The 18,098-nt window shown below is 43.7% G+C and overlaps 2 protein-coding genes across 2 annotated transcripts; both read right to left on the bottom strand.

The window, feature by feature from the left end:
- Positions 1-2,759: 2,759 nt before the first annotated feature.
- Positions 2,760-9,619, bottom strand: LOC113033753 (granzyme A-like). The gene is made up of 4 exons (XM_026187832.1): positions 9,070-9,619; positions 4,884-5,022; positions 3,258-3,518; positions 2,760-3,126 (listed from the first exon to the last, which is right to left on the bottom strand). Exons 2-4 carry the CDS (start codon positions 5,019-5,021, stop codon positions 2,962-2,964), a joined length of 564 nt encoding a protein of 187 aa, XP_026043617.1. The 5' UTR covers position 5,022; positions 9,070-9,619; the 3' UTR covers positions 2,760-2,961.
- Positions 9,620-11,837: 2,218 nt separating this feature from the next.
- LOC113033710 (G2/M phase-specific E3 ubiquitin-protein ligase-like) lies at positions 11,838-15,553 on the bottom strand. Its single transcript, XM_026187762.1, has 6 exons — positions 15,472-15,553; positions 15,170-15,384; positions 14,782-15,049; positions 14,483-14,637; positions 14,027-14,265; positions 11,838-12,769 (listed from the first exon to the last, which is right to left on the bottom strand). The coding sequence occupies exons 2-6, from the start codon at positions 15,376-15,378 to the stop codon at positions 12,519-12,521; spliced, it is 1,122 nt and encodes a 373-aa protein (XP_026043547.1). The 5' UTR covers positions 15,379-15,384; positions 15,472-15,553; the 3' UTR covers positions 11,838-12,518.
- Between the last annotated feature and the right edge of the window lie 2,545 nt (positions 15,554-18,098).

The following is an 18,098-nucleotide window of genomic DNA, read 5'->3' as shown; positions in this document are numbered from 1 at the left end:
GTGTTGTTACTTGTTCTGCTTGAAAAAGCAGAACAAAACATGACAAACCAAAGACAAGAAGGAGACTAACAAAAACTAAACTGGGAAAGCTAAACACAAAACACTACATGAAATACAAACCTGGAAAGAGAAGCAGATGAACTGGCAACAGACAGAGGAAGATGGAGGACTAAATACATAGAGGGGTAATTAGGGAATGAGGACCAGGAGGGAAACACAGCTGGGATTAATCACACACATGAGGCAGGGAGGAAGCAAAACAGCAAACTCTAACACAGGAACAACACCATAGAAACCAGAATGACTAGACATAACACAAGGAACACAGGTGAGGCACAGTAACAAAACCTAAAGACTAGAAATCACCAAAATACTAAAGAATAACCAAGGGAGCTAGAAATACAAAAGACTAAATCACAGAATATTAATATTCAAAAACATAAACACTGGGACACTAGACCCAGGACCATGACAGTGTTTAGTGCAACATACTTTGGTATACTCTCATATTCTTGTTGGCATTACTGTAATTTTCTTTTGAAGGAAACAATCCTTCCATTCTCTTCCACTTATCCAACTTTAAGGCTTGCATAAGACAAGAGGAGGGGTACACCCTAGACAGGTCACCAGCCTGTTGCAGAGCTAACTTAGAGAGTCAGACAACCATTTACACACATTCACAAGAGAACATGTGCATAATAACATGATTTGCAACTAGTGTAAAGTACTTTTTTCAGAAAAGCAGTGTCAGATGTTTTAGAAAGGAGAGAAATAAAATATATATTATAAAATATTATTATCTGTATATTGTAAAATCATGCATGGATGTGCTGCACATGTAAAAAAGTGTCTACATGGGCCACAGTCACTGACTGAAAGGGGAAAGCCTTCAACATGTGCAACTAAATGTTTTAAGATTTTGTATCAACTAGTTGTGCAAGTAAGTGTTGTTTGATTGTTTTGTGTTTTTTCAGTGAATATTCTCTTTCTATACTTTACTGTAAATGTGTTTTGAAGAAAACTTGGAAGAAAAGCAGAGAAAAAGTATCATTTTTCTTAGGCCTCAAAGTCAGACTGTAATTATCACTTTCCTGCTATTATTTATTGCATTTATATTTATGTACAACCACAAATATTCAACACAGTGATTGTTGTCTAAAAGGGGTTTACTAACTATGAACTTTTGTTTTTGTCCTAGCTCAGGAACCAAATTTAATAAGTGATAGGTCTGTCTAGCTGTCAGAGGATTTTTGCTTTTAAAGGTTTTATTATTCATATAATAATCAGCTAAGAGTGTTTATATTTCTGTCTTGTACTCAAACAGCTGCATATTTTAACTGCTGGCTCTCTACTCTATAACGGAAACTGTTTGCCTTCTTATTAAATGTCAGCAGCAGGAAACCGCCACCCAAGAGTAAGAAACGACCTTGTGGAGGATACAAAGTTCTTGAGAAATCACACCTGCTTGCTTGACAAGATAAGCATGATATTTCCTTTTTTGTATGCTTCCTGCTGTGTATAAATAAAGGCAGCGAGCTGCTCCACGGGTGTGAATCTCTGTTGAGGTTTCACCCGTGCACGTTAAACTGCTGAAGTGTCTGAGTGTTATTTCATTACATCTGAGTGCTTGATAAAAGAATCTCTTACACTAGCACAAACCTATTGCTAGAACAATCAGAGACAATTCTACTGCAGCTAGCAAAGTATGGGACACCAGGCAGAACTCTTTGTGTGATCTTGTGAACAAAGGAGATGACCGAGACGAGCGCTGTTCCTGCCACTCGAACCCCGGTCACTCTCAGTCAGCTCCCCCGTAGCACTTTATTGCTTTTTATTGTGGTTACATGAATATGCGTAGTTTCATTAACATACGCCATCTAACACAAGCATACATGTGAACAAAGCGTACCGTCTGTGTGTACGTGTAGGTACGTTTGTGTGTGTGTGCCAAGATATGGCCCTGTGAACGGCTCCTTAAAAAGCCGGTGCCAGGAGTCTAGCGGTCCACCTAAACAAAGGACCCTTATACTTAGACAGATACAGAGTATGTGTACTCCCATAGTATAAATCAGAGAGAAGGTACAACCTCTATCATGACCTTAAGATGTGTGTGTATGCCAGAGTGCTCTGGAATGCACACAGTCTTTACAGACTACTAAGGATCAGAGATCCTATCAATAAGCAATCGATTATATAACTCTAAGCATATATAAGTATATGTTTCTAAGCATAAATGACAATCCAACAATAAGATCAGAGAATAATCACATCATGCATCTGCTGGTTAGCTTTCTGAAAATACAATTACAAAAATGTTTCTTTAAAAGAAATTAAAAGTTATTAAATTTGAATACTAAAAATAAAAGACTAAACTATTAGCTCTGGGTCACAAACATTTTTAAAGATTTAAGAGTTAGTGTAAAAACACAATTTTGAAAGAATTGCAGTACAAACAACAAAAGAGAGAAAGAAAGAAATCTTTTTTGTTCATGCTGTTAGCTTTATTAGAAAGTAGAAAATGTAAAAGGTATATAAAATGTTTCTTGGGGGTTTTCATAAACAAATCTTTTTAACTCAGTTTTCTAGTTAACAGTATTAAGTATTATCTTTTTACAAGTAAGACAATAAAAGATGGGTAAAGGTCATTTTTCACTGCAAGAAGAAATTATTTTAGGAACTGTTCTTGTAGAAATTCTTTCAGAAATAACCACATTTATGTAGACTCTACAGCAACAGCAGCCAAAACGCAATTCTGGAAAATTTAATAATCCACAAACCTTTACAATGATTGTCCAAGAGAAAGGCTGCAAAGAAGATCTGGTTTTATGTTTCTGCAGTGGACAGTACTAACCATGACGGGGCTGATATCATATATGTGTATCCTCTATGGTGAAAGCAGTGACAGATTAAGCATAAAATATTTTTGTCTTGCTTAGCTCATATGTATTGATGCCTGTGGATTCATGGCATTTCATATGACTTCATTGTTTCTTTGATCCAGCTGAGTTGTTTGTTTGAGACAAATGCGTAGACTCCCGGTACGTTCTCTTTACTCTCACACGTCCTTCCAAAAGAAGTAGCTCCAACCAGCACCCCATCGCACAACAGTGGCCCTCCTGAATCCCCCTGCAGGAAAAACAAATACATGGTAGTCATTCTTTGACTACTTGTGGATGTGAAAAAGCCAAGAGTGTTGAGCTGAATGCCTGTTTAATTCAGAGAACTAATAAAAATACACACACACTCAATATACTTACTCGACAAACATCAACCTTTTTTTTGCCAGTTGAACCAGCACATATCATGTCACTGGTGATAACAGTATAATAATAATAAGAGTTGCATGTCTCTCTGTCGATCACAGTCACATTGGCAGACATGAGAACATCAGATGGTTGGTTGCTTTCAGTTCGTCCCCATCCAGCCACCATACATTTGCTGCCAGCTGGAGGCTCCTTGACGGTGTTGCCCAACTGGAGACATTTCACTGTCTTGGTGAGCATCACTGGTTCCTTCAGCTGGACAATAATTAAATGGACATGTTACATACTGATAATGACGGTCTATATTTGACCTTTACAGTGCAGGTCATAACGTAAGTATTCATGCAGCACTGTGCTAAAGTCTTGAACCCCCACTCATTTATTTATATGCTGTATTTTGTTTTGTAAATGGAAAATAGGTGTTGTAACTTATTAAAAAGTCTAATTATACGTACACAAAAATACATTAAAGAGAATAAGTCTGCTTTTACCTTTTTTCCTCCTAGTAATACCCAGCAATTAATTTTTGTCCTCTGTCAAGGACATGAGTCTGAGACACACAAAACTTATTCATTTTCCTTTGTAGTGAACAGCAGGACTTACATCACATTTTCAACCAATCTCCATACTTCAAGAAGTCAGACATTAGGGAGAAAAGCAAAAAGAAACTACGGAAGGGGAGTCAGTCTTCCTACTGTCAGGGGTTGAGGTGAAGGGAGAACACACATCAGAGCAGGAAGGTGAAAGCTCAGAGGACATATCAGCTTTTGAGGAGCCTGAAAATTTTTTTCTCTTCACAGGCTTGTCTCCTGTATGGTGGTTGATAAACCAAATTCCAGAACTTCAGAGCCCTAGCTCATACAATACTTCTTATCCACAATGGACACTGTCATCATTTTGCCCCTTCTCAGGGTCCTCAAAAGCTGGTATGTCCTCCTTCTGAATTTTCACCTTGTTGCTCTAATGCAGGGGTGTCCAACTCCAATCCTCAAGAGCTACTGGCTTGCAGCTTTTAGATGCATCTCTACTCTAACACAGCTGAATAAAATCATTGGATTACCTCTTCAGCATGCCATCAAGTTTGGCAAAGGCCTGAACACAAACCATTCATTTGATTCAGGTGTGTCGGAACAAGGATGCATCCAAAAGCTGCAGGACAGTAGCTCTCGAAGACTGGACTTGGACACCCCTGCTCTAATGCCAGGCCCTCCTCCACTTCATCCCCTGACACGTCTGAATGTCCTACTATGAGCAATCACTTCCCACTGTCGCCAAAGGGGGTCATTTGATTGTTGGACTTTTCTCTGCATGGATTATTGTAGGGTCTACTTTACAATACAAAGCGCCTTGAGGCGACTGTTGTTGTGATTTTGCGCTATACAAATAAAACTGAATTGAATTGAATTACTCTTCTTCATCATGTCATTTTGTGATCCAACAAGACTTTATGTCCACTTCAAGGGACAGAAGATAAATAAATAACAATAAAAAAAGATACAACATGTTTGAAACAAAATATTTAAATTATCTGAAGATAAAATCTAATTATCACAGTATTTTTCTTCTGGGTTCTTCTGGGTTTTGCTTCACTTGGTATTGATCAGTGAATTATCAACTTACCTTGAGCAACATGAGGTCATTGCCCTTGAATGGACTGTAATAGCCAGGATGAGGAAATCGTTTCTCAACCTCTCTGACCTGCCGAGAATCAACTTCCACATTCCTGAGGGAGTGTGCTCCCAGTATCACTATAGTCATACTGTAAACAAAAACAGTTCACGCATATAAAATGGTTACAGGTCAGGAGTGTGTAAAACAATCATAAATTAATCATAGTTGCCTCATTATATGTCATGATACGTTGTGTGGCAGGCAGGGGAAGGACCCAAGATGCAGGTTCACAGACACGGAGATAAACTCAAAAAACACAGCTTTATTGCTGGCCACGGGAAGCAATACAGAATAAACTAAAACTGGGAAAACTAACGCATGAACTGTACAAGGAACCGAACCACGGGGAGAATTACACACAACATGAGGGAGAACGCGACGCCGAACAGAGGAAGACGCAGACAGAAATACACAGAGGGTTAACGAGGAAAGTGGGAACACACGGGGAACACAGGTGACACAGATAACCATAACGAGACAGGGCAGGGTGAACATAACGCTGACTGGTACAGGCACAGAGGTTCAGACAGGAGGAGAGAGAGCACGGGAAGAACGCAGACATAACGGGCTAGGGAAAACATAGAATAAAGCACAAAGAGAGACGAGGGCTCATAAATACACAGAGGGGCACACAGGGGGTAAGAGTCACGAAGGGAAAACACATAAGGAACAACGTAACAGATCAACCCAGGAAGCATGGCCTAAATAAAGAACAAAATACAAAAATACATGAAAACTAAGAATACTGGGCCCACATGGCCCAGGACCATGACACCACCCCCCCCTAAAGGGCTGGCTCCTGACAGCCCAAACCCGAGAAACAAAAACAGAAAACAACCCACCCAGGGCGGGAGGCGGGGGACCAGGACGGAGGGACCAGAACGGGAAACAAAACAAACAACAGAAAACACAGGAGCACATGACTGTAGTCAAAATAAAGTTCAGGGGGCCGACCCAGAGCCCACAGGCACAAGAGTTCACGGGTCACACGGTCGGGGGGCCGACCAGGCGGGTGGCACAGGTGGCAGAGCTGGTCCGGAGGCCGGCCGCGCGGAAGGCAGCGGCGGCGGCGAAGGAGACGGAGCAGTTCAGGAGGCCGGCCGCGCGGAAGGCAGCGGCGGCGGCGAAGGAGACGACGGAGCAGTTCCGGGGGCCGGCCGCGGGGAAGGCAGGGGCGGCGGCGAAGTAGACGACGGAGCAGTTCAGGGGGCCGGCCGCGCGGAAGGCAGCGGCGGCTCTCCAGTGTCAGGCGTGCTGGCCATGGCCCGGTGGGCACAGGACCAGACGAAGCACAGGCCGAAGCCGCGACAGACGAGGCTGAAGGCTCGGAGGCTGCTGCAGCTGACGAAGGCTCGGAGGCTGCTGCAGCTGACGAAGGCTCGGAGGCTGCTGCAGCTGACGAAGGCTCGGAGGCTGCTGCAGCTGACGAAGGCTCGGAGGCTGCTGCAGCTGACGAAGGCTCGGAGGCTGCTGCAGCTGACGAAGGCTCGGAGGCTGCTGCAGCTGACGAAGGCTCGGAGGCTGCTGCAGCTGACGAAGGCTCGGAGGCTGCTGCAGCTGACGAAGGCTCGGAGGCTGCTGCAGCTGACGAAGGCTCGGAGGCTGCTGCAGCTGACGAAGGCTCGGAGGCTGCTGCAGCTGACGAAGGCTCGGAGGCTGCTGCAGCTGACGAAGGCTCGGAGGCTGCTGCAGCTGACGAAGGCTCGGAGGCTGCTGCAGCTGACGAAGGCTCGGAGGCTGCTGCAGCTGACGAAGGCTCGGAGGCTGCTGCAGCTGACGAAGGCTCGGAGGCTGCTGCAGCTGACGAAGGCTCGGAGGCTGCTGCAGCTGACGAAGGCTCGGAGGCTGCTGCAGCTGACGAAGGCTCGGAGGCTGCAGCGGACGAAGCACAGGCTGGACCAGGCGTAGCAGAAGGTGGCTGGATGGGCTCCTCGGGCCCTCCAGCTGACGAGGCTTGAGGCTGAACGGGCCCCTCGGACCCTCCAGCGGAGACAGGTGGCCGGACGGGCCCCTCGGACCCTCCAGCGGAGACAGGTGGCCGGACGGGCCCCTCGGACCCTCCAGCGGAGACAGGAGGCTGAACGGGCCCCCCGGGCCCTCCAGCGGAGACAGGAGGCTGAACGGGCCCCTCGGACCCTCCAGCGGAGACAGGAGGCTGAACGGGCCCCTCGGGCTCTCCAGCTGGAAGAGATGGCTGAAGCAGAAGGCAGTCCGAGGCGGAGAGAAAGCTCACGCCATTCCTAGAAGACTGAGGAGCAGCCTGTACAGCCGACGTGGAAGGGAGCTGAACGGGCCCCTCGGGCTCTCCAGCTGGAAGAGACGGCTGAAGCAGAAGGCAGTCCGAGGCGGAGAGAAAGCTCACGCCATTCCTAGAAGACTGAGGAGCAGCCTGTACAGCCGACGTGGAAGGGAGCTGAACGGGCCCCTCGGACCCTCCAGCGGAGACAGAAGGCTGAACGGGCCCCTCGGACCCTCCAGCGGAGACAGAAGGCTGAACGGGCCCCTCGGACCCTCCAGCGGAGACAGGAGGCTGAACGGGCCCCTCGGACCCTCCAGCGGAGACAGGAGGCTGAACGGGCCCCTCGGACCCTCCAGCGGAGACAGGAGGCTGAACGGGCCCCTCGGACCCTCCAGCGGAGACAGGAGGCTGAACGGGCCCCTCGGACCCTCCAGCGGAGACAGGTGGCTGAACGGGCCCCTCGGACCCTCCAGCGGAGACAGGTGGCTGAACGGGCCCCTCGGACCCTCCAGCTAACGTGACGTGAAGCGATGGTGTCGCCGCAGGGTGCCGGATAGGCACACCTGGGAGTCCAACAGCAGATGCAGGACAAACAGTTATGTAGGCCCCTGGCTGGACTAGGAGCTGAGGAAACACAGGCTGCTGAGGCACAAACCCAGAGAGAGAGAAAACAGGTAGAAAACAGTCTATAGGGCTTAACATCTTGGCATGAAAAACCGTGAAGTGAACAGTGGTAGGGACCACCAGTTCAGAGCCAGCAATCATTAGGTTCCCAGAGTCTGCATCAGTCCAAGGTGGCTCGCAGGTTACTGGCCCAGTCTCAGTAATCCTAGGAGAGGCCAACATAAGCTGGTTGGACTTAACCGATGGTAGTGTGCGGCTCAGAGGAGCTGGTTCAACCATACGGAAAACAAGAATTGCCACTCGATCCACAAAAACAAGGCTTAGATCATCAGGAGCTAACTCCTGAAAAAACAGTAAACACACAGGTATGGACCTAACCAATGTCACCGTGGTAGCATGACTGTGGTGTGTTGGATGGATGTGTTTGTTGGAACCTGCACCCGCAGTGATCTGTGGCGTCAGAGCGATGACTATATTGAGTGGAGAGACAGATACAGGCAAAACGGTACGTAAACCATTAACTGAAGCAGGTGACACTTCAGGCTGAGAGTGAGTGGTTACAACATTGTTCGAGGCTAAAATCTTATCCAGTGATGAGTTCACAGAGACAGGAGAAAACGGTGTCACATTAACCCTGATCTCAGCCTCCATCTCCTGAGTGGAGGTACTGGTGCGAAACAGTTCAGAATCACCCTGTGTATGACCTTCAGGAAGACAGAATTCATATTGTGACGTTACACAGTCCAGGTTACCATGATCAGCATTTATGTTTTCATCTTGACAGGTTAGAGTGAGTTTATGATCGGCGTTCACCGTTTTCAGTTCATTAAACACAAGAGTAGCAGGGAAAACAGGATCACTAGTCATGTTACACTTTAATCCATGATTTGCCAACTCTGCAATATCCTTGCTTACTGTGGCTTCAGAGGGCCCCGGAGTTGAGAAAACACAGTTCTTGAGGTCAGGCTCAGAAACAGATAGCTCAGACTTGGATGGAACCTCAGACATGGTAAAAGACACAAAAGGAAACACCTTCACCCCACTACTCACACTATTACCCTGAGAATCAGTGGAAGTCTCTTTCAGTCTATGTGTAGATTTTGTGGTCCCTGCAGGATTGAGTGAAGCAGTCATAATCGGCTGAGAAGGACTGTCCCTAGCCTGTGGCTTGGTGAATAGCTCATTGCTAGCCATATCACCGGCTAAGTCTGTAGTTACTTCACATGCCGCCCGCTCAGAGGAAACTTGGCTTGACAGAACAGGTTCACTCACCTCCGAGCATCGGGTGATGCGGTGACGACGCGAACGCCGTTTTTTCTTGGCCGTGGGCCCCGTTAACGCGGAAAGTGGAGCCTCCTGCGGTGACGCAGAGGCTGAGGATGCGAGTGTTGGCGGAGCGTCAGGTGGGAGCTCCTGGCAACTCCGGGGGCCCCCAAAGGCCAGGCGTGTCCCGCGGAAAATCTCACCGTAGTGAGGAGCGAGCCCTGGCTTCCCCCGTTGCTCCTCCTCCAGTTGCGCGCATGCGGCGCTCTGCCGTATGGCAAGCCATTAGTGCCAAAATTCGCCACTTTCCTAACCCGTTTGGTTAAGAAATGGCGTAAAAAACGCCGTTTAATTTTTCAAAACGCCGAAAAAAACGGCGTTCTGTTCCGACAAACGCCGCTTTTTCCGCCGCTCGGATGGCGCCCTGAACGCACCATCCGAGTGACGTAAAAAGCGGCGTTCAAAGACAGACGGAAACGCCGTTTTTTACGCTACTCGGCACAAAACGCCGTTTTTATGCATCTTTGAACGGCGTTTTTTACGGCGTCCTCTGCCAGCTGTAACGGCGTTTAAAACGGCGTTTTATTTAAATTATGCAGGGCACTCCCCATGGTTCCCTCATCCAATTACTTTCAACTCATTTCACCCAATCAAAGAAGAGGAAGTGCAGACCACACTAATGCATCACCGATTCACCTTGCTGCTAAGTGATTGCCTATTCAGTACCAGTGCTTGTCACAGTATTCACTTGTATTATAATCCCACTATGCATTTTGATGTGTTTAAGGCATGATCGAGCAAACAAACGACAGAATACTTTTTCTGAAACCTTAACTGTGTTACCTGTTATGGCAGCTAACAGGTAATGAGCAGAGCTAGCTCTGCTCATTTCTGAGCTTCTTTCTTATTTTCCTCTTTACTTCTCTTAACCTTTAACTTATGTTTTAGCAATCAGATCCTGCCATCTTGCATTACCGCTTCGTGCTAGTTATGTTGACTTTTCTCTTCTTTTGTCTCCACTTTTTTCACCCGTGTTTGGACACTCGGCGCATGGCTCCTTTGTTTACATTAGGGATCAGCTGTTAGCGCTGCGCCCTGCAGCTGCGCTACCGGCAGACATACCCTACATCCCCAGTGAGGGAAGAAACGGGGGTGATGTCTCCCGAGGACACCTCACACACCATCTCTCCTTCCTGTAATCACTTTAAATGTGAGATCGCTCCCTGATATGATTGAGGAGCTAATGACGCTAACCCGGTCACAGTGGCAGTATCCCGGCACTGCCCGGTACTCCCTCTGTGAGTAGGCTGTCCGGCTTCCAGCTGCTGCGGGCGGACAAGACGAGAGACAGCGGTGAGAGGAAAGGAGGGGGGCTGGCAGTGTTTGTTAAAGACGGTTGTGGTATCTCTGGGCACATCGCTGTGAAAGAACAACTCTGCAACACAGACATTGCGCTATTAGCCGTTAGCATCCGTGGAGGTAGCCTGTGACTCTCTGTGGTCCGCAGACTGCAAACGCAATCTCCGAGAGCTCTTCTTCTAATATCAGGGGACTTTAATCATGTCTCGCTGGACTCCACACTGCCCACCTTCACCCAGTATGTGACCTGCCCCCACCGTAGGCAATAAAACATTGTACTTAATGTATGCCAATGAAAAAGTGGCATACAGTTCATCAGCTCCCCCTGCCCAGGGAAGATCGGATCGTAACCGAGTGCGTCTTGTCCCTGTGTGCAGCCCTTACTGTGCAGGGAGCCACTAATCACCCACGCAGTGCAGAGATGGTCCGCGGAGGGCATATAAATAAATAATAAAAGCAAGTAAATGACAGTATGCTCTTTCTGAAACAAACGGAGACCTTAACTTTTATCAAAATACCGTTTTACTCAGTTTAAAGTAATACCACTTTTTTCTTTTCGAAATAAGTGGAGACATTAACTTTGATCAAAATTCTTTCCCCCGCCATCTCCCTCCTAAGTGGTTAAACTGTCACACTGCTAGACTGCAACTGCACTCTTTGGTATCAACTTCTGTAATCCTGTAATTTCTGTGTAAAAGAATTAGATTGTGTATTATATTGTTAGTTTATACACCTGTGTGCGTGTGTATTTATGTATGTCCATACACATATATGGATTGTGTTTTACTTTTTTGTGCTTGAAAGATGCCCTCAAATGGAACCAAATTCCTTGTGTTTGCGCATATACTTTTCCAATAAATGCGATTCTGATTGAGATATTTCCCTCTGTATGGCACACACGAGTAAATTAAGTAGAAAAAATGTCATGTGTATAGCCTCTTTTAAAATTGTTTGTTTTTAGGCTTGTAGAGATGACAGTAGGCAAGCAGACAAGTTTCCTGAGGTTGGGCTGAATGAACCTATAACACAGAGATAAACCTAAACAAGCAGAAGGAACTTTAGCTAAATATATTTTCACGTACAGCCAAATGACTGTAATAAAGTAGGTAAGCCGTGACCATAGAAAAAGCAAAGCAATCACTGGATATACTGTCCAAATTGCTACACACTTTTTAAGCATCGTTCACCAACAAACTGAGTCTAACAAATCATTTTCTTTACTTTGGTAATTACAGTTATTGCCTTATGTATAAAATATAATTTTAATACCAGTGTTCATTATCTTGATGTGATTCTTTTTTTTTTTTACAAAAAAGCTTTACAGCCTCTTACATAATTCTTCTACAATTACATAATTGATTTTTAACCAGGTTTTAGTGAAAGGCCAGGTGTCAATCTCAGAGTTAGCGCCGGAGCTTAAAGTCAGTTTGTTAAAACTGCTTTGTTCTCGAAACCAGTAAAATTAATTCGTAACTTTTAATTCTGAGTTGAGATTGATTCTTCAGTTCTTGGTTTGAGAACAATGAGGGTAAATTCATTTAACCTTTTACCTTGACTTAAGCACATAATTGTACTACATAGCCCTCGTCAATGGAACCCAATACCAGTATTTGACAGTAACAGGTAAGCCTCAAATTTAATTTTTAAATAGACAAGACACCATGAGAACTGACATTACAATATTTTATTTTACAAAAGTCAGTGTCTTTTAGTTCAAAGTTTGTCTGGCATCTCTTGTACATCTTGAAAATAAAAAACAAAAACCACTCTATGCAGTGTACTATAATTGAACATAAACAACAATCTTTCAAAAGAATATTTCTAGATGAATTGTCATTTGAACCATTTCCTGGAAACTTTCTGAACACCACTTATTTTGCATAGCTTGATGCATGAATACCCTAGTTGTCTTAACTGGACTATAAATATAACTATATACACAATGAACAGTCATTTGTAAAAACACTTTTAAAATGTAAAATCTTTAAGAAGCCTGAGTGCCAGGAGCAATCCCCTTTAAGAACATTTACAATAAGAACTTCATCCCAAAAGCCCAAATGTTTTAACCACAGCTTCCCAGCATCAGTTCATGTATGCAGCTACACCTTTCCAAATCCCAGGGATCCTTTTAAGGCATCATTCATAAGATCTTTGAATTGATCTTCATCTGCAACACCTCTTGGGAGATACAGGGATAAGCTGCACGTTGATGTGTACGGGATACGCCGCATCCCTGACTCCTGATCGTAGAAGTCTATGTTGCAGGACTGTGGGAACCCCAGTGGTGGAAGTAAGTCAGCCCCAGTTATAAAGACGAGGAGCTCTTCAAATGTGTGGTCCACCTCTCGCTCTGTTAAAATACATACAAGTGTTAAATAAGGTGTGCAATGTGTAGATTTATAATCAGTTACACTGACTGCATAGTAGAACAGTTGCGTTAATGACTATTTTGGAGTCAAAAACAGGTTGTTAGGCAAAACAATTATTGCAAAGCATTGCATTAAAAAAAAAAAAAAAAAAAAATTACTCAAAGCAATCCTGCCCTGCTAAGACAGGAAATTAATTTTGTCCTCCGAGTCAGACCTATATGTCAAGGACTGTTTATGCAATGTGTATTTTTTTTTAAGAAGTTATTCATTCTGTCCTTGCAAGAGTACATTGGCTTTCTAGTGATGTCACATTTGCGTGGGTGTTGTCATTGCACCACTCGATTACTCTAGGACACTAATATACAGGAGGTTTCGTTATAGTCAATGTAATACCTGAAGGTTCTAGTTAGGCAGTGCATCTAATTAACAAATGACCTTTGTCTCAAAGGGAGACAAGTTTCAAATTGTGTTATTCTATCTTAAACACTGCAAAAACACTGGGGGTGATCGTGGCTCAAGAGTCTTGAGTCTTGTAATCGGAAGGTTGCTGGTTCGAACCCCGGCTCGGACAGTCTCGGTCGTTGTGTCCTTGGGCGAGACACTTCACCCGTTGCCTACTGGTGGTGGTCAGAGGGCCCGGTGGCGCCAGTGTCCGGCAGCCTCGCCTCTGTCAGTGTGGCTGTGGCTACAATGTAGCTGCCATCACCAGTGTGTGAATGTGTGGATGACTGCTTTAGTAAAGCGCTATACAAATACAGGCCATTTACCATTTACTTAATTCTCAGATGTGCTAATACAATTGAATCATAAATTTTACCATATTTTAAATACAAGTATGTAATATAACTATTTAATATTTTAGTGTTAGAAGTTTTGGGTCATGTAATAAAATTAATGTTTTACCAGAAATCACAATGAAAATCAAATTACATCCTATCTATCAGTCTAAACAAGCAAGATCTGGTAGAGATGACAGAGGATAAAAGAAATAATCTTCCAAAAATATTTGTTGTAGGTGGTTTCCTTTCAAATACCTCACCTAAAAAGGTAAAATAATCAAAAACTTCCTCATATGCTCTAAGAAGGGGTGGATTTTGCAAAGTTCTAAGGTTTTATTGCACCCAAGTGTTGTTTCGATTTAGTTGTCTGTATTTTGTATTGTGGACACTGTATTTAACATGAAATGCCTGAAGCAATTCAAACAGAAACAAGACATGTGTTGTATTCTATGTACTCACCCTGAATGGCCATAAGCCACCATTCCCACTGAAAGATGGTTGCTTCCTCTTCTTCACGTCTGTTACTTCCAGCTGGACTCCATCCAATGGTGAAGAGATCCTGGAAGCTGTTCCTTGTAAGTTTATTTCCTGCATTTGTAAATACAGGAAGGAACTGCTTCCAGCATCTCTTCACCATTTGCCAGAACCGACCACACGAGTCCATACCGGCAACAAACTGCTGAATCATGCTGGCAACCCTGTTGACCACAGATTGTACTCTCAATTCATACAACATAGCAAAATTGTGAAACAAAAAAAAAAAGTTTTGTCAATTTAAACACCACCTTAACTGCAATACAGATATAAACTCAGCAGATTGATGATTTGTTTAAGTGTTAACTATTAGGGGGGAACACAATGGGAAGACGAGCACTGACCAGGAAAGTACTTTGTAATTTTCTAACAAATTCTCACCTGTGAAACGCAAAATGAGATACAATCTCGCCCCTTATCCTCTTAACATCAAGTAGTGTGGCAGTGTAGATGTCAGGGATACCACAGCCTGCAATCCAGTCCCCAAGGTGACTTTTCAAGTCTGCCAGGTCTTCTGGGGTGCTGCAGCTGGAAACCTTGAAAATTAGGCACCTCCATAAATACATATGTTTAAAGCATTCACTAAGTGTACTTACATTTTGAGACGTTCCACTGATGAGTTAAGCTATGCATTGTGTTTCACTGAATTTAATTACACCTCAGCATGCACACAGTTTTACCTTTTCTATGTTCTGTTTGACGTCTTCGTCCATGAAGACCTCTACATCGAAGTCATCAAGAGATGTCTTCTGGCCACACATCATACAGAACAGGTGTCTGTTGATACACCGTGGCCCTGGCCCATTGTGTGCTATCGACCAAGCAATCAGTTTACCAGCCGTATAAAACTTGTTGCTTGACAGCAACTGCTGGCTATAGCTGAACAACAGACTGCCAGGCTTCCCCTCAAAAATCCCTAGGGAATTCTGAGTTTCGACCATAAGTAATCTGCAGGAAAAGATAGTAAAAAAAAAAAAAAATTAAGTCAAATTGTGATTTCATCTTTGCAACAACAAAGAACACATTCACGCATTCTATTATTGTGTGGGAGAGATGGGAATGGGTTACCGAAAAAATTCCCGCCTTGGGCCTCCATAATCATCGGCCATTTCACCAACAAATTCAATATTTGGCAATTTATGCCAGGCAAAATATGACTTGGAAAGTGCCATGCAGGCACTATGTAGGATTTTCCTACGTCGGGCTATTATTGCACAATAATTGCTGGTGTCAAGGTGAGTTTCCTGGAAATCTTTCATCACAGTCGCAAGGTCCATCTCGTCCTGAAGAGGGGGGGGGAGAGAGAGAAGGGTCATGACTACATGAAACACATACACAGCAGTTCTGGCAGTGTTGTTCATGAGACATACATGCGAGTCATTTTGTTCAGGGGAAGCCAGGACAGCCTCATCCAGGTCTGATACTTCTGACTCTGCAGAGTCGATGTAAAATTCTTCCCTAAACAGAACAAATGCATTTGATTTTTTTAATATCATGTATACATACTGAAATGGAATGACTCATCTGATAAAAGAATCTGATTTCACATTATTTGGTCCTTGATTGCATCTGTTGGAGCCATTTGGATTTAAACAAATTTCAAAATATTAAAATTTAAAGTTTGTTGTTAGTTTACTTCCATTTCTGGGTTAATCATTTTTTTATTTGTAGGTTAATGCTCACTTCATTGTTTTGTTGTTTATCTTATCAAGTCAGCCAGGAAGAATTTCAGGGCTATTTTTGATAACTTAAGAGTTAAGACTGGTATAAGACCAGCATGCACTGAGATAGGCCTTTTGTTTTGTTTGTTTGTTTTTTTTAATTTGAGAGACAAGCAGCATGAAGGAACAAAAATGGATCTTGTTATTGGTTGCCAAAATGGATCAATAAACTATAAAATGCAACTTTCAAGTTTTGACAGTGCAGTTTTCCTGCGCACAAAAGATTATCACAGGCCAGCAGTGTCTTCTTTTCCTTTTTTTGTGAAACATAAGGAACTGCCCATTTACTGGGAATAGTTTGGGTGATTAGTTCCAAGTGTCTGAATGGTCAGGCTGACTAAAGTGTTATCGATGCATTTTCAGCAATTAAAAATACCTATATCATGACATCAACAAATCTGAAAAACATGAAAAAGCAAAACAGAAACCGAATGAGGCAATTAAACCATTGGTCTATATTCAGAGCACATAAATGTTATCAGTTCAATACATGCAACCTTTCAAATTTTAATATTCGCTGGTCTCACCCCGTATATTGTACTTATTGAGTGTCTATTTACCTATAGTGTGTGCTTTATAAGTTCCAGTTTACACTTAAGTTTTGGCATGTTATTCAACAACTACCACTTGCCTGTTAACCTCGGGTTCCTGGAGACCATGCCTACTAGAATGAGCTGTATGGTTTTCATGCAGCCCACTGCAAAGGAATAGCAGAAATATTTCATAGCAGGAAGAGGACCCCAATGCAGATATTTATTGATCTAGACTACACAAAATGATCAAAGTTATAATAATGATATAATTAGTTTGTACCAAACTAGTTTTTACCAAAAAAATAAATGAAATTGTGCAATAGTTTAAGATTAAAATTCCAACTCATAAACAAACAAAGTGCCATTTACCTGATAACCTCTGGCTCCTGTACATTGTGCCTGCTATGGTCAGGTGTCTCGGTGTCATGCAGCACACTGCAATATGGTAAATATTGTTGATGAGAGGGTGTAATGCATTTACAGTGCTACAGTCCAAAGGCAGTTGTCAAAGACTTACATTGCCATCTCAGACTGCACAACTTCTCCACCAGTTGAGTCCTCATTGGCTTCTGTAATCTAAAACACCAGATTATTAAAATATAAACGAAATGGAACAACAAATGACAAACAAGAACCGAGGACAACGCGCCAACTGGCAGGGAAACACACAAGGCTTAAATACATACTGAGGTGATTAGGGAATGTGAAACAGGAGGAGAGCACAGCTGGGACTCATCAGACATGACGAGGCAAAACTCAACACATTGACATAGTACACAGACTTTCAAAGTAAAACAGGAAACTAAACAGACGTGGACTAACCTAGGGGATACGGTGACAGAACAAGAGACACACTGACAGAGACGACTGTATACTAACAGAACACAGAACCACGACCTAAGAAGGAGAACACAAGAAATGCCCAGGACCTAGGAAGTTAGAAATACTAGCGACAGAAATCAAACCCAAGAGAATCAAAACACATCATGAAATCAAAGCTAACTAATACAAACAGAAAAACACCGAGTCCACAGACTCAGGACCGTGACACTTTGGGTAGGTAGAACTTAGGATAACTGAGGGGGAAAAAAATAAATAAATAAATAAAGGAAAGGTTAAGGACATTAACAAAAGACAATGAAAAAGCCAGAACCCAGGAAACTAAGATTACAAGAACAAAATGACCCTAACCCTAAAATACTGTTAGACCACAGTTGAAGCTTGCTCTACTGCATTTCTGTTATTAACAGTGAATCAATTGGCGGGGCATTATTTAAGCATAGCCATCTGGCATAGTGATCAGATGAATGTCTCAAATCCTTTGGGGAAAATCACAGCATTTATTATTCTGAGCAGTAACATGTTAAGATGTCTTTACAATACTAGGGTGACTGGAGCGCCACTGAGTTACAGTAATAGTGACAATTATGCCATATCAGCCACCCGAGTGGAACATTTGAATACCTTTGGACGGATATAAAGATTGGAGCGACCCAGTAGGTTTCTTGCTCTAATTTCTTGGGGCGTCTCCTCTTCAAGAGGAAGAATGAGCCGCTGTCCATTCACTTTGCATAGATCGAACTGCAAGGGTATGTCTGCAATATTGTCCCGTAGTGCCTGCCTGAATTCAGCTGCATTTAGGTTTACAGGAAACGACCACCCGAGTAGCAGGAGTGGCATCTGTAATCAAATTTAAACCAAATTAGCTTTCCCTAAAAACGGAAAAGGGTAAATTGTCAACAT

Source organism: Astatotilapia calliptera, chromosome 12, assembly GCF_900246225.1.
Source record: "Astatotilapia calliptera chromosome 12, fAstCal1.2, whole genome shotgun sequence".
Taxonomy (NCBI): Eukaryota; Metazoa; Chordata; class Actinopteri; order Cichliformes; family Cichlidae; genus Astatotilapia; species Astatotilapia calliptera.
Note: the sequence above shows the minus strand (reverse complement) of the source record. Positions and strands in the feature narration are given on the sequence as shown.

Coding starts and splice junctions, on each gene's coding strand:
- LOC113033753 (XM_026187832.1), bottom strand. CDS start 5,021: ATGACTATAGTGATACTGGGAGCACACTCCCTCAGGAATGTGGAAGTT. Junction 3,519..4,883: donor ATGACCTCATGTTGCTCAAG/GTAAGTTGATAA, acceptor ATTATTGTCCAG/CTGAAGGAACCAGTGATGCT. Junction 3,127..3,257: donor AAAAGGTTGATGTTTGTCGA/GTAAGTATATTG, acceptor TTTTTCCTGCAG/GGGGATTCAGGAGGGCCACT.
- LOC113033710 (XM_026187762.1), bottom strand. CDS start 15,378: ATGGACCTTGCGACTGTGATGAAAGATTTCCAGGAAACTCACCTTGAC. Junction 14,638..14,781: donor TCAAACAGAACATAGAAAAG/GTAAAACTGTGT, acceptor CTAATTTTCAAG/GTTTCCAGCTGCAGCACCCC. Junction 14,266..14,482: donor TCTCATTTTGCGTTTCACAG/GTGAGAATTTGT, acceptor TGTGGTCAACAG/GGTTGCCAGCATGATTCAGC.